Here is a 16,911-nt window from a genome sequence, read left to right as displayed (position 1 = left end):
TACTTATATAAATACTGAACCTTAAATGAAATAATCTTTGAAGGAAATGATGCAGCAAAGAATAAGTTTTTAATATTCAACTATTTTTTTCTGTAGAGTGAGAAAGCAGTACTGAAAAATGAATACCCTTGAATTGTTACAATCTCTAACAAGAAAGGATAGATAATCTAATATTCATCCTCCAAAGCTGACGAAGCTGTAAATCCACTATTAGAGGTTAGACAGTGGGAATAAACAAAGTGATTCAGCACTTAAACTTGAATGATTTACTTTGAGAACATCTGCAGCAGACAATAACTTACCTTATAGTTAAATGCTTAAAATCCATTTTGGGAAACTCCCATGCTAATTTTAGCATTTCTTTTTAACACAAAGTTCTTTTTAAAATAGAAGCCATTAAAAAACAAGCTAATGCCTTTTACATAAATACTTAAAATAAATATTTAATGTAAAATGGACCAAGATGGAAGCAATGCTATTAAAAAATTTATGGCGTAAGCTGTCTTAACTTTTTTTATTTGCAAACTTAGTTTATCTGAGAGAACCTTATGTGATGCTTCTGTTCTGACTGCGTGTATCAGAAATTTTATGAAAAGGTAATTAATGGCAGTTTCATAATCTGAAACTTATGTAAAATTGTTATTCAAGCAGTAGGGCCAGGATACAGAAGTTTACCAAACAGTACCAATTGCAACATAAAACTTTAAAATGAGCTTGATGGCCCCAGCTTACTCAAAGATTTTTGAAACCAGGCAGAAGACAGCTTATTGTTAATTGATGGCTTTCCATAACGTTTACTGATGTTCCAAACATTGACTAAAGCTGTAAAGTGATGGGTCTCAGAATTCTTGCTGAATGGATGACTTCTTCATTTGAAATTCATTGAATGCTAGTGTTTCAGAACAGTTGAAACTTTTTAAGTGTGAAGGGTTTTTGTTTGATTTTTTTTATAAAGAAAGGGTGACATTTTTTTCTTCAGAAAGGGTTAACCCTTATATGGGACAAGATTCCACCCATAATATTTTTCATACCTTATGAATATCAGGGAATAGAGGTATTTGGGGGGAAATTAACCCACTTAAAGATGTGTGAAGCAGTTGTACAAGAGACAGGCGTGTGGTCAAGAATGTGTGTAACAAGAATGCGTTTGTGACCACTGATGAAGTGGAGATTTTTTTTTTTTTTTTTTTGCAAATGTTTCTTTTGAAATACTTAACAAATACGGTGTATTGACTGTGGAAGCCTAGCGTACTTACAGTGCTTGGCATCCTTGGGAAGGGCTGAGAACACTGATTTATTAGTGGACAAAGGGCAACCTTTGACTTTAACGGAACTTCTGCCTGAATTGTGTGTTTCTAGGTTTTCTGCTCTCCAGCAGAAACAACTCTTAGAAATGATCTTATCTATACACCCTTTCTCCTGAGCACTGCTGAGGCAGGCTGAACCTGAGCTGCACCTTCAGCTCAAAGTGTGGGACCCAGCTATGGTCTGACTTGGACATGTGGTACAAGGGCAGCCAGCTCCCCCAGGCACCCGGAGAGAGAGGTGGATGCTGGCTGTGGGCAGCAAAGCCTGGGGCAGACATGGAGTGCCACAATCCCCAGGGAGCTCTGTCAGCTGGCACTGGGCTTTTCCTAGTACTGTTACTACCTCCACGTCTCATGTCATTACCGACAATGCCTTCTTGAATACTGTTGATTGTGTCAAGTAGAAATAAATATTCAGTGCATTTTTCTCTTATGACTGCCCCTACCGACTCGTTTTTCTGCCTTTTCTGAAGTCTACAGAAGAAACCCACTTCTGTGTGTAATGAGTTCTGGTATTTATTGCTTCTGCCAGTCAGCATAATGTGGTGCTGGCTTTCATTGTGTAGTGAGAAAACACTCTTTCTTACTGAGCTGCTTTACCATATGCTATGCATACAAAATTTTTGGATTATGCTTTTCAGTACTATCTACGCAACCATTTCAGTACAAAGAACATATTCTTAGATACACTTAATTACTATGAGCAACAGGAGATTTTGGGATAGGGCACAGAAGGCTTAACAGATCCTAAAATATATTGGACTGTGGAGAACCTGTGGGCTCCAGCTAAGGCAAATAACCATCTTGTGAAAGGATTTTTTTATTCCTTTATACAAATTTGGTTAGAAAATTTGATATTGTCAAAACGGGATATAATTTTTTAAAAAAGGCAAATCATTCTTTTAACAAAGCACAGAAAAAGACTGCTGATAATAAGGTTCTTTTTGTAGGAAGCTAATGCTTGGAAAACTGAGGTGATTGTATACAAACACTGATATTCCTTTTTCCAACATTAAAGGAGGGTGAGGTATAAAGGAGATTCTAGTAGTTCCTAAAGTTTTACCAGAGCAGAGCGTATTTGGAGAGGATCTTTGGGCTCTGAAGTGTTTTGGGGTGTGAAAATATTTGTTTTCACTCTTTTACTTCATTCACTGAAGATTATTTTCCATATTTGTGTACTTCTAACTTCTGAGCAAACCTGTGATATAGTTGATATAGTTGTGCTTATAGTTGAGCTTATTCTTGTGTGTACAGGTACGTTCCATGATGTATGAAGAATTATTGTCAAAGTATGAGATGATGGATTTTGAATACTTCATGTTAGGGTAATGTTTTTGGGGGTGTGGGAGTTAGAGACACCTGAGAGCACACAGCTTTTCTTTTTCCCAGCTGCTTTTTTTGGCCTGTTTTATGGTATCATAGAACAGGTTAGGATCTCTGCTGCAGATCCTTCATGGATGACATTACTTGCTTAAATAAAGGCTTCTAAGTAAAATCAATGACCTAACTTTGTATTACTATCTGATGATTTTTTTTTTTTTTTGAAAAATAGTGTTTCCTGTAATAAAGTTTTTATCTTCAGCTGACTATTGGGCGCTTATGGAAAAGATAGTCAGACTCTTGTCAGAGATGCACAACGAAAGGGTGAGGGGGAACTGATGAAAAATGCAGGATGGGAAGTGCTGACTGGATGTTTGGAAATCTTTTTTGTGGAGTATGTTGTCATATGTTGGAATGGGTTGTCTGTAGAATATCAGCTCTTTGAGACACTTGGAGCGTGACTGGTTGTCTTCCTGAGCAACCTGATCAAAAAGATGACTTCAACTTTGAAGGTGGTCGTGCTTGAGAGAGATTGGACTAGATAGCCAGTCTCCAGGTGCCCCTTACAGCAGCAATTAATATGGTCTCTGTAGTTCAAATTTCTAAGTAACAGGATTTGAGAATGTATAACATTCCTTTTCATGTAGGTGTTAGCTTGATTTCCCTTGGTAACATAGGGAAGAACATTCTTTGTATGAAGCTTAAAAGTTGTCTATCTGTCAAAGTGATGGTTAGGAAAAAGGAAGTCCTGTGTGAAATTCTACTTACACAGTTGCCACATCAGAGCATTTCAGGTGTATGTTTTTGATCTCTCCAGGAGTTTAGAAGTCTTCTATTAGTATTTTCTTAGGGCTCTGGGAAGAAACCAGAATATCTAAACAGAGCATTTTCTATTCTTTCAATTTTATTGGACTTTTTTTTATATAAACTGACTTGTACCGTGTGATTGAGACATAGCAAACTCCTAACATTTAAATTTGTTTCATAGGGATAAGGGCCTTAATAGTAAATACCCTTGCAGGATTTGAACAGCTAAGTATGGATAAAGTCATGTTAGATTAAAATGAACAATTATCTCTGGAGTTCTGTATCACTAAATTTAGTATCAGGCAGTCTACTAATTCTATTGATGATTGGTTTAAAGTAATTCTCTAACAAGCTTTACTTGAGAGTGGTACTGTGGTACAGATGTTGGTGTGAGTTAAGCTTTGAAGGTCAAGCAACTGTACTTTTTAAGCTTTTAAAAATAATATTCAAGTAAAAGGTTGTGTTCCTTTTAAAATAACACTGATTCTGGTAATATGTATCGTAGCCTTTTTAGAGTTAACTTTTCCTCCGTTACTATTACATTGCTGATCTTTTTCTGGCGATTTGTTTTGGCCAGGGTGAAGGGAACTGTAAGTTGTTTTTCTCGGTTCATTGGGAATGAATGAAGAAAAATCTTACGTGTTTTTTGTTTTGTTGGAAATTGTGCTAGCAACTAAATCTTTATCTGTTCATCTTCTGGCTTTAATTACTCCTATCTGAATAATGAAGTTAAGGGAGCACAGACCTACTCAATATAGCTATCTTTATATTTAGGGGGGTTTTCAGTGCTTTGTGAAGTTAGAATTAAGATTAAACCTGTATAACTCTTGGACAGTTTTACTCTGCCTTTTGGTGTTAATATCCCTGCAGCATCCAACAGCAGTAGTTTAGGATTTAGTAGGTAATAGAAGAGATCTCTGTTGATGCGTGCCCGTGGTATCAGCCTAGTACTTTTGGTGTTTGTGTACGTAAGATTATTGTTTCATGATGGCATCAGTAACGTGACTATTGTTAATGTTGCCATCTAGCCATATCACATGTCAACTTCATTGATTAACATTCAGGTGTCACCTAAGTGTTGCTTTCTCTGGAATTTCATCTTGCGTAGTAGTTACGGAGGGTGCGGGTCCAGCTTCCCAGCAGGGCTGGCTATTTGTGGAAGAAACACATAAAAGAAAAGTCTCTATTGATAAATAGTAGTAATGAATGCTTCAACAACTTACTCTGTTTTCTACGCTTAAAGGGAACAAGTTTACTGTCAAAATGCTTCATTTCAGATTTGGTCATAGTCCCAGTCAGTCCACTCCTATTAAAGCTAGTGTTTGAATTGTGTCAAGCCTCAGGTCTTGTAATTCAGAAAGTAATCTTGACTAGATGAAACAAATGTTGAGCTTGCTCACATATTACTGTTTTTTTTCTTAGTCCTTTCTCTTGTGTAACACTGAAAATATTGTTTTATAAGGTATTATTTAAAAATTTATATAATCTTGAGGCTTAAAGATGCTTCTTAGAAGGCATGTTTGACGTGTGCATATATATGCATATATGTGTAGAGTCACAACTCCTGTGGGTTGCTTGGCTTCTATAAACTTGCTCAATTTACGTCTCTCTAGGAGCTCAAAAACCACTTCCTTTTCCTTTTGTTAATGTCAGTCTTCTGTAATAACTCTTCTACAGTATGAAACAAAGTATTTAGTGTTAACCTCCAGGCTTATAGTTAATGTGTCTTTTCCTGAGATTGTTTGTTTAAAAAGGCATTGAAAAGGTTATTGTATATGCTAACTCCTTTACAGGAGGCATTGAAGTAATATGTTCATAACAGTTCATTGAATTTTTTTTTCTGTCAGGCTGTTGGTACTAGTATTGCATTAATATGAGAGGTCAAAGGAAAATAAGATGTTGAAAGTAAATTTTTTAAATGGCAGTACACATTAATTTGAGGATGTGCTATCTAAATTTATTAAAGATCCTTGAATGGTGGAGGGAGGGGATAACAACAACAACTGTGTCAGTTGTGTGATGTTTTAGGAATGCATTTTCAGATGTAAGTTTCTGTAAAGCTCTTGAATCGATATTAAAGGAATGATATATTTGAACCTCAGGTTCAGCTAGGTGTGTTGATATTTAAAGAAATATTGGTGGTTCATTCAACCAGAGAAAACTTCCAGATTGTAAGCTATGGGTAACTTAATGAAGTTTATAAATTTAACTGTGAGATCACATCTTGCTATTGTAGCCGCTATCCTGTTACGATGATTCCCAGCAAACAACAGGTGTATCTTGTAATTTCTCTGCTTTACTACTAGCTTCCTGGTGCTTATCAAATAGCTTCTTCCAGTATAGGTCAAGACTGTTTTATATTACTTGTTTCACAGCTGAGTTCTTGAATTGGGCCGTAGTTTATTCTTACTCACCTTATTGGGGAAATGAGTATGGCATTAATTCCTTGACACTGGGGAAAGACAGAAAACAAATGGTAACATTAGTTGAATAAAGGTAGTTCTTCAAAGTTTTTCTGGATTTTTTTAAATTTTTTTTACTTTGTCAAACTCCTTGTTTTTTGACAATGATACTAAATTTGGGCAGGAGGTAATTTTTTTGTTCAATTGTTTCTTCTTGAACTTTCTTGAAAGGCCACAGAGCTGTGTATATTGGAGTTCACGTCCCATTTGGAAAGCAGGGCCGTCGGCGGCATAGACATCGTGGGCACAGGCATCACAGAAGAAAAAAAGAAAAAGAAACTGATAGAGAGGATGGCCGAGAATCTCCATCATATGGTAATAAATTTGTTGTGGGAGTTCTTTGTGTCTCTTGAAAATAAGCTTAAAATAGTTACTCTGTGCTTAAACATTGTGCTGTTTCTTTTATTCTTACTGCAATTGTGTATTTCTACCTCCAATCAGGCAAGCATTTTGTAGTCGTATTTTATCTGAATAAATCATAAGCTGTTGGACTTCATCTGGGTGTGTGTCTGAGTGAATGTTTAGCAGCCTGCACTGAATAGGTTGGACCAGAGCTTTTTAATAATCCCCTTTAGCTTAAAAAATGTTACTTGAATTAGACACCATTTTTTCAGATTGTGTGTTCTTGCATTTCTTTCAGAAGTGTTGAGTGACATGGGGAAAACTATGGATACAGCTGTGAAAAGGCATTTGCCATAGTAACTTGATCCATTTACTCCAGCCTTTCTGCTGTCCATTACTGATAGTAAGAGATTGTACTGCCTCCTTAGTTCTAGTTTTGGATTCCCCCATCCACTCACCCCTTTGTCAGCAAGAGGTTACTTGTCATATTCTCTGAAATGAAAGTAGTGGGCACTTCTCTTGGCAGATTTTCTTTAAGACTGCACACCTACTTCTATTGCTGTACTATAATGACTGGAAAAATTATGGTGTAGCAGGTAACTTTTTGTTCTACTTTGGGTGTGGATACCATGCTGTTCTGTCATGTTTCTGTGATGAGAAAAACGTATTTCAGGCCTGTTCCTGAAACTAAAGAATTTTCAAATGGGAATGCTTTGACAAACCTCCTTTTACTGTTCTTGTACAGTTCATAGTTTCATCTATCTTCAAAACTTCCCTTCCCGAATACAAATTATTACTATGTGATCATATATTTATAGAGTCCCCTTACAGGTTCCAAAACATCAGGTAGTATTAAATAGATAGAAATTCACTTCTGTCTTCTGGGATGTTTTTTCTGATACACAGGATGTGGCAGGATTCCTAGGATACACTGGATTTGGGACAGAAGCAATCTACTGTAGATTTTAATTTTTATATAATTAATATAAGTAAATACGAGTGCATATATATATATATATATATATATATAATGAAGTATAAATCACAAATTTATATAAATCACATAAAATGTTTATATGCACATTAATGTAATATATATATAATTATTAAATATGTTATTTTTATATAGATAGCAGGTAAACTATAGAAGTATATTAAAGGAAATATTTTAAAGTACATTTTAGTATGTTTAGGTAGAGTCATAGAATCATGGAATGGCTTGGGTTGAAAGGGGCCTTAAGGATGACCTTGTTCCAACCCCCTGCCATGGGCAGGGATACGTCCCACCAGACCAGGTTGCCCAAAGCCCAATCCAGCCTGGCCTTAAACACCTCCAGGGATGGGGCATCCACAGCTTCTCTGGGCAGCCTGTGTTTGTGTCTCACCACCCTCATAGTAAGGAATTTATTTCATATATCTCACCTAAATCTATCCTTTTTTAGTTTAAAGCCATCACCTCTTGTCCTATCACTACGTTCCCTGATAATGGGTCTCTCCCCACCTTTCCTGTAGCCCCCTTTTAGGCACTGGAAGGCCACTATAAGGTCTCCCCAGAACCTTCTCTTCTCTAGGCTGAATAAACCCGACTCCCTCAGCCTGTCTTCATAGGAGAGGTGCTTCAGCCCTCTGATCATCCTCTGAACTCTCTCAAGCAGGTCTGTGTCATTCTTGTGCTGGGGGCTCCAGAGCTGAACGCAGGGCTCCAGGTGGGGTCTCACAAGAGCAGAGTAGAGGGGGAGAATCACCTCCCTTGTCCTGCTGGCCATGCTGCTTTTGGTGCAGCCCAGGATACAGTTGGCTTTCTGGGCTGCAAGCACACATTGTCGGCTTATATTGAGCTTTTTATCCACCAGTATCCCCAAATCCTTCTCTGCATGTGTAAATGTATGGTTTATTACACACTATTATTATATTATGAGAAGTTAAATATTTCTTCAACATTTTATGTGTAGTTTCTACTTTCTTACGCTAATTTATGTACAGTGCTACAGACCTGCAATGAGACAGTTATTAAGTTTTTTCCATCTTATATGAATAGTAACAGGCTTTTGAAAAGCTTGCTGCTTTAATATGTCTGGGGAGGCACTATTTGGAGGAGGAGAAGGGGCAAGATGGGAAAGACATCTTGAACTATTCAGAACTGGGCAACCAATCTATCAGTTGAGCTGTTTGTGTCCACCAGCTTTTTTATTCACCTGTCTTTTAATTAGTATCATCTGTGTCAGGGTGGAATCATTTGTGTTCTCAAAGTGAAAAGAAGGTTCCTAGCCTTTTAGTGTATGGTGTGTGTTTTTTTCACTTTCCTACCAGTTTTGCTGAGGATGTTTGTTTTCATATTGTTAATCTATTGAAAAATTAAAAATACTTAATTTTGTTACCAGATTGCAAACATAAATTTCCAGATGTTATTTTGTTTTCAGAAACAAAGCAAAATTTTAAAAGGGCCTCCTTTTAAAGAAATGTCCCTGTTCCTATTGTTTCTGTGCACTCTTGAAGAGAATATTGTACTGCATGTTTCTAACTGAGACCAGGATATTCAAGTATTACATTTTGTTTCTTGCATAATAGAAGTGAGTTCTTTTAATTGTTGGGTTTCTCATTTTCTTCCAGACACGCCGTCCCAACGAGTGCAATTTATCCTGGGTACTGAAGATGATGATGAACACATTCCCCATGATCTCTTCACTGAAATGGATGAACTTTGCTTCAGGGATGGAGAGGAATATGAATGGAAAGAAACTGCTCGGTAAGCTAAAAGTAGATTGTTTCAAGGTATATTTTCTAATGATTTTATCTCAGAGAACTGCAAACCAAGTCTAAGTTAAAATTATTGTGAACTATAGGAGTTCGTTAAATTCAGGATCAGCAAATTAAAACTTCTATGCTTTTTGTCCAATTTTGGAAGAATTCATATCTTTTCTCAAAAGACCCTCAGTCTTACTGATGCTATGATGACTTTCCTAAAACTCACCATGCTGAGCATTGTGAAAGGTACAACTGTTTGTTATTAATAAAGGTGTTCAGCCATGTAGCATAGTACTTACTGTCTCAGAAATCTTTGCTCTGTTACTGGTGATAAATTGGTGTCACTTTTTTTTTTCTCAAACCTAAATAAAATTAGGTATTTACACATGTTCTTTTTAGGAAGTATTTGATTAATTTTTTGCAACGTTGAGTGCATGCATGTTATAGGAGGCCACAATTACGTTTGGCCAATATCAGTTAAACTGTTTCCTTCTACATGTGTTGTAATACATTCTTCTGGATGCAGTACTTCCAATTATCTTAGTGCGTGCTAGCTTTTGCAGAAGTTCAAGTTGCATCACACCTGTGAATCAGAATCAAGATCTGTAATAATATAGTAAAACATATTAATATTGCCTAACTCTTGAACATCTGACTTGGCATCCTAGGAAACTCAGATATTTCAGACAGCTGAGATGCAGATCAAGTAGCGCATTGTTCATAAGAATTCATTAGTAGGCAGGTGTTGTTGAAACCTGATGAAACAAAATTGGCAAAAACTAAAGCAGTTGAGCATGGATAAAGGCCAAGATGAAAATGTTACGACCATTAATTAATTGGATTGTTTGAGAAATCAAAGCCAGTATGAGCTGACAGGTCTTCCTCTTCTGTGTTGTTGAGAAGTCATAGGGAAGGATGGGGTTGCTTGCCAAGTTGTCTGTCTTCCATGAAGAATATAAATGTGTATGTGTACCCATTTCAGGTGGCTAAAATTTGAAGAGGATGTTGAAGATGGAGGTGATCGATGGAGCAAACCTTACGTAGCAACTCTGTCTCTACACAGTCTCTTTGAACTACGAAGCTGTATTCTTAATGGGACGGTCATGTTGGACATGAGAGCAAACACGCTAGATGAGATAGCAGGTTGCAGCAAAACTTTATTGAAATATTTTATTCCTAAATTTTAATCTGTAACTTGAAATGCTTTTGATGATGTCTTTTTATGTTCTTAAAAATACTGTACTGAAGAACAGGTATGTGCTTGCTTACTGCAGTTTTCTTCTTCTGGTTGTAAAGAGCTGATCTTGCAAACTTCACTTATGAGCATCTGCTCTGGATGAGTGGGACCTCCCTTATTACATATTTTAGGATGAGGCCCAAACTTTACCTTTATGTTCTAATTCCTCAATGTGTTCTTTGTCTTTGTTTCTACAGATGAAATGTAAGTATCTTCCAGAACATTTTAGGACTTATTTGTGCATTTTAGTACCATAATTATTAATCATAACTTGGCTGATGTTAACTTGATGCCATTAGTGCAGTTGAGTGTTGCACATCTGGTATTTTTTTCACCTTCATAAGAGGTGAGCAGAAATAAATTATGTAAATGTTGTTTGACCTGCTATGTTGAGTGTCCTCACTAATCACATGATCATATTGGGTACTATAAAATTAGCTTTGAAAGCTTTCATATACATACATATATATGCGTAGCCTGAATGCCTTTGAACTAGCTTTACATAATTTTCCTGGTATCTCTTGCTACAGATACCACGCTGGAATGCCTTCCCAGGAATCATGCTAGGCTTAGGGCTGATTGACATGTATGTGATGGACAAAGTGTTTTGGCATAAAAGCTTTGGCACCGATATATTTTTTTATTTATTTTTTGAATCTTCAAAATCCTCTCACGAAATTGATGTTCCCTTCCTCTTTTCCTGACCTACAGAGTAAGAAGAGTGTTCAGTACATATTCTGCAAAAGTAATGTTTTGGTTATTGAGTTTTAATAAATACATTTAACAGTAGTCTGAGTTCATAAGAAAGATAGTTACTGCTTAATTCTGTGTAAACAGCAATTTTTTTAGTAGCAAATGTTTTAGGTGGATCTGGAATGTATGAGGAGATTGCATGAGTTTGAAGTTAATGTTAGGTGCAATTATGAAAGCATGTAGGGTAGTAATCCTTGGCAGGGCATGAGGCAATAAATGTATCATTCTGGATCCCTGAGTTAGTAATACCTAGGAGGTATTCTTGGTTCTCACTTAAACAGGGCAGGAGTTTCGTTTTGAGAAGCCATAGCAAAAGACTATGTTACCTAGTAATCCTAAAAAGAGGCTGCACCGCACTGACAGAATTTTTTGCATGTGATTTTGCTTGTAAGGCGTTCTGAGCTGTCACCTTTCTCATTGTGAGAATTTCTGTGCACCTACAGTTTACTAGTGCAGCTAGGTTCTTGATGCATGAGTTAATAGAACAATAGATCTTAAAAGTTGTGTGTCACGCAGTTTTATGTTAGTTTGTGCAGGTTTACTATGTTTGTTTCTAAGTAACAGTAAAACAAACAAACAAAAACCCTGTTAAGTACTCACGCATATATTTTCCCAGACATGCAAACTTCCATGTTTCATGTAAGCATATGGATGATATACCCTTCTGAATCACGGAATGGTTGGAGGTTGGAAGGGACCTCTGGAGATCTAGTCCAACTTCCCTGCTCAAGCAGGGTCCCCTAGACCACGTTACAACTTGATGTTGTTGACAGCTGACTAGTCAGTTTTAGATGATGAGACTAGCATTAGTTTTAAATTTCCTCTTTGAAAGTGTGTGAATCACATGAAGTCAGGTAGAAGGCCTCAGGAACTTAGGGCATCTGAAGGTGATAGAGGAGTTAGGGAATTCATCCTATTATGTAATAACTTTCTGTCTAATGTAGTTGTATACTTTCAAAATAGTGAACACCAGGTTAAGACTGTCTTAAGGTGTCCGTTCTCTGTTGTGTTTTTCTGTCTTTGCATTCACTTCTAGCGAAGGGTTGTTGAATACAAAGATGCTTTTGTTTTTAAAAAGAAAGTTGCAGTTGGCAGTTGAAATACATAACAGAGTAAATTATAAAATCAAGTAACTTTTTTCTTAAAATGATGATACTAATAAATAGTATTTTTGGATGCACATGTTGTGCATTACTTATTTGCTTATTTAATGACATCTTTGAAATTTCATTTAGATTCTTGAAGATGACTTTGCTGTTGAGAAGATACTTTTTGTAAAATAGATTCTATTTTTTTTCCTGTGATTTGGTTCACCTACAGTGTTTGTGTGTAGAAGGAAAGATCTGATGTGTATATAATTTTGATTTTTATGTTGTTCTTGTTATGTAGATATGGTTTTGGACAACATGATTGCTTCTGGCCAGCTGGATGAATCCATAAGGGAGAATGTGAGAGAGGCTCTTCTAAAAAGGCACCATCATCAGAACGAGAAAAAATTCAGCAATCGGATTCCCCTGGTTCGGTCTTTTGCAGATATAGGCAAGAAACATTCTGACCCTCACTTGCTTGAACGAAATGGTGAGATAAGTTGTAGTGTCCAATTTATTCTAACCTGTTAAATAATGTTCTCACTGGGAGATGAAGGAAAATTCAGCTGATATTAGCAGATAAGTGTTTCCTTCTTGATAAGCAAAGAACTAATGATAACAGTATGTGCTATGTGTAGCTATGGCTGATGTTTCTGTTTATTTTTGAATTTACTCAAATGCTTTACTTCTGCCCGCATATGTAGCATGCATTATGGTTTTGAAGCGTAGAAATAGACCCATGTTGGTCCTAATACTTTTTAGGATATGCTTGAATAAAATGTATAAGGTTTAAGGAATTTCAGCATCGTGGCATAGTATATATATTTGTCAGGTGGCTCGTAATTGCTTTTTCGGTCTTTATGCAAGAGATTTACTTTGTGGTCATGTGATGAGTTCAGCGATGCTGACAATTAGCGACTCTAATTCAGCATTATGTTTATATGACTAGAAAGAGTTCACTATCCTAATGGTGAAGAAATTACTTTTACCTTGGAAACTGTTAATTTTTACCATGTCTTGTATAGAACGATCTATCTGGGGGAAGAAAAAAACCAAACACACAAGCAATGTATTTAGAGGCTGTTCTAAGTCTTTTATTGAACCAATTCCTGAAAAAAATCTGGAATGTCAATAAATTTACTTGAGGCATCCAGTTCCAAAGTGCAGATAACAATAAATACTGCAGAGCAGCTTACTTTTATTCTTATTGCCTCTATTTCCTTCTCTATTTTGTGTTTCCTTATGCTTTGCATTAACTAAGCTATGTATAATTTCATGTTGAATTTCTTAGTCTAGTGGAAACTTAGTACTGATTTCATGAGTTACTTCTTGCAATGAAGTTCCTTTCCAGTCTTTGACAATGCCTCATTTTTCAGAACGTACTCTTCTTAGTTATGTGTTTGGGTGATCCAAGTTCAGTACATATGTGGAGTATACTCTAGCCCAGTCTTTCTGACACATATTGTTAGCTAGTGAATATATGATGCATGGTGAAACATTTCACCAGAAGTTTCAGAATTAGTTTTTTCTAGAATGGAAATGTGACTGATTTAGAGTATAACTTCTATATAGCTTCTGATTCTTCTTGTTTTGTGTAGCAAATGTGAAAATTTCAAATATAAACTTGGTTTTATCCATCCCTTAACATGTGTACCAACCAGATGTAATTTTTTCATGTGATAGTTAATTTTTTCTTTATCCTCATATAGTTGCCCTATACTAACTGGTAAAACAAACACAAGTGCATAATACTTTTTAGTCTCTTTGTACACCTGTGTGTGTTAGGACATCTTATGTTCATAATTCAACATAAACATACTGACAAGGCTAGTGGTTATTACCACAGTGATTAACATAGACAAAATCAACCAGTTTTCTTTATTGGTCCTTTTGTCTTCACTGTACTGTGGTTTTGATAGCTGAGCTTTGGGGCTTTAGTTCTTATTTTAAATCATTTTTATCTGTAGAACCCACTTTTCCACTGTTAGAGGAGGAAAAAAAATGTATGTGACATTTACCTAAACATATTTTCTTTGCCTCTTTTTTACGAATTATTCTAGGGTTGTCCAGTGTGTTGGTCTCTGTATAATGCCTACTACAAATGTGAGACTAAATGTGTCTAGTTTGCTGTTTTTTGCTTGATGGCATATTATGTGAAAACAGCATGTTTTGGACTTCAGGGATTGTAGGAGAAGTAGCCAGTACCCTCTCAAAGAGACTGCCATCCCAGGAGCAGTGGGTTTTTTTGTAAACAGGAGGAATGGTTTCACTAAACCTTCTAATGGAAGTGTTGGTATGAAGATAGACAGTCTCGCTTCCTGCTTTATGAAGAATTAGAAATCTGAAGAAACTGTGACAAGTCTATGTTCTCTTTAAAATGAAAATAGTGGGACATTGAGACCAGATAGGGCAAGAAAAGTGACAGTGAATTTTGGAGAAGTATGTTTGGCTTTAGGCAAATGGGGATATTTGGTAAGTCACAGCAAGAAGAGATGGAGAAAGGGCCACGTAACTCCTCTTCGTACCTTCTTTAAAACTATATATTAAGACTACACCTGGCTAGAAAACTTCCTATTAAAACGAGAGCTTTGTTGGAAGACTGTTGTATTTAATGTGATTAGATAGTTTGATCATGTTCATTTAAAAAAAAAATTCTTTTTAAAAATTAACAATTCTTTGTATAAAATAGATGCAGTTAAATGTGAAGTCTTGTAATGTGTTGGCTGCTAATGATTGTTATGGGTTGGTTTTCTTTTTTTTGGATGGCATTAGGGGGTAGCTGCTGTGTAATTTGGAATAAATTATAAATTCTAGGAAATTTTAAGAGTCAGTTCCAAGAGAGAGAGAATGTTTTTGTTTAGTTCTTATGTTTAAAAAAAAAAAAGATATCTTACTGACTTTGAAATAATATCTTCTCCCACATATCTTTGGTGTTCTATTTAGTACTTATCAGTAATTTCTGACATTTCTAATGTCTAAAATCAGATCTGCTCTTATCTTTTGTCTTACTTGCATGAGTCTGACACTTCTGGCCCATAAAGCTTGCAATTTACTATGTAAATTGTTAATGCATATTTGTTTCTTTTTTTTTTCTAGTATTTCTCTGTTGTAAGCCTCATGGTGTTTCATTTGTTTTATCTCAGGGGAAGGCCTTTCAGCCTCCCGCCACTCTTTGCGAACAGGTCTCTCTGCCTCAAATATTTCCCTGAGAGGAGAAAACCGTTTGTCTGTTCTTCTCAATTACCTTCTTCCTTCTTCAAGAGCTGGAACCCCGGCAACCTCAAGGTGTACAACCCCTGTAACTACCCCTCAAAACACACCACCCTCCAGTCCTACCTGCAGCCACCTGCCAACCACAAGTGCCCAGCCAAGTTCACTTCAGGGCAAGGAATTGCTGGTGTCCTCTGCCAGTGATGATATTCCTTCAGTAATTATTCATCCACCTGAGGAGGACTTAGAAGTTCAGGACAGCCAGGAAAAGAAGACAGAGGAAAATATTGACAGAACACCAGGCAACTATCAAAACTTAAGCTATCCATGCGTGATGCTCTCTGCATCAGGATCACTTGCATTGCAATGTTTTTCAGCACGTAACTTGGGCACAAGGGGTTATGATAACTGTTACCTCTGCCTGCATGTTTTATTTATTCTCACTTGTGACTGTTTTCTTGTATGGCACTTTTAACTTTTTAGCTTTTTAACTAAAGCTAGCAAAACAACTCTTTATTTAACCTTAATTTGTGTAGTTAAAAAGGAATATTGTTTTAAAATACATAATACATGAGCAAAATGTCAAAAATGGTGGCCTTTTCCTTTCACTCACCTACAATCCCTGTCAGGTTTTGTTTTTATTTTGTTGTTTTTGTCAGTGAATGAAGTAATATTTTATACCAATGTTTGTTATCCAGCACTAGTTACAGAATAAGTCATAGTGAAGTATTAGAGACAAATATGAAAAGAACTACAAAAGGTGCAATGATGAGTGTTGTAGTAATGAGTGTCTTAGATCATCATGAAGTATTTGAGCAGTTTTATTTTTGCTTTTGGGCTTTTAAGAAACGGGCCATTACAAACGGTAGTTTGGAATTGTCAGGTTGAGTTCACCTGTACCTGTTTCTAGGTAGCTTTCCATTACTGCAGTTTCAGCGTCGGACAGTTGCTGACTGTTTTATTGTGTTTGATATGCAAACTAGTCTAAGGTAATTAAAAGAATATCTAGGTCAGAGCTCAACAATTTATTAGCTGCTGACTAGCTAGGCTTTTGTTTTTTACATGTAAAAAGTTATGTAGGTGTATAGATAAATTGTGAGAGGATAGGAAGTTGAGGCAGTTTCTTCAGTCATTTTTATTAAATGTTTCATAACATGCAGTCTGCATGCTTTTATCCTTGCTTTGCTTTTGCAAAATCATCACCTACTTAGAAACTTTAGGATTTTCCTGGATAAATCTTGTTTTTAAGGGTATCACCTGGCTTTTTAGACTTCAAAGTCCTGTCTTTTTTTCAGAAACTTATCTTGCCAAAATCTAGCTTGTAGATTTGTCTACTTATGTCTGTATTTAAAAAAAAAAAAAGAAGAAAAAAAAGCTAGTTCCAAAGATTATTGGAACATAGTTGCCTCTGAACTGCTGCTGTGCGTGAACTGTCTGAGTATGTGAAAAATATGATCTGTTTTATCCTTTGGGCATACTTAGTGTAAGTATTGGTTTTTTAACCCTTCCAACTCTATCCATCTCTTTATCAGGATTAGTTTCAGGGTAAGCAAGAGCACACAGTTGCATACAACAGTGAAAACAAGCTGACAGAAAAGGCTGCAGTTATCTGCCTTTTCACATTTTGCAGCAAGTTGCTG

At 36.2% G+C, this 16,911-nt stretch overlaps 1 protein-coding gene across 9 annotated transcripts in view; it reads left to right on the top strand.

The window, feature by feature from the left end:
- SLC4A7 (solute carrier family 4 member 7) overlaps positions 1 to 16,911 on the top strand; it is a 136,686-nt gene that overhangs the window by 84,798 nt on the left and 34,977 nt on the right. For 6 of the 9 annotated variants that reach the window (XM_040546459.1, XM_040546453.1, XM_040546455.1 and 3 more), the window contains 5 exons: positions 6,068 to 6,211; positions 8,849 to 8,984; positions 9,966 to 10,126; positions 12,363 to 12,551; positions 15,205 to 15,573. In XM_040546459.1, the coding sequence (XP_040402393.1) occupies positions 6,068 to 6,211; positions 8,849 to 8,984; positions 9,966 to 10,126; positions 12,363 to 12,551; positions 15,205 to 15,573 (999 nt within the window). The remainder of the gene's footprint in view (positions 1 to 6,067; positions 6,212 to 8,848; positions 8,985 to 9,965; positions 10,127 to 12,362; positions 12,552 to 15,204; positions 15,574 to 16,911) is intronic. The other 3 variants (XM_040546460.1, XM_040546462.1, XM_040546461.1) reach the window with 1 other exon arrangement.

Source organism: Cygnus olor, chromosome 2, assembly GCF_009769625.2.
Source record: "Cygnus olor isolate bCygOlo1 chromosome 2, bCygOlo1.pri.v2, whole genome shotgun sequence".
Classification (NCBI taxonomy): domain Eukaryota; kingdom Metazoa; phylum Chordata; class Aves; order Anseriformes; family Anatidae; genus Cygnus; species Cygnus olor.
This window is presented reverse-complemented; position numbering and strand designations above follow the sequence as displayed.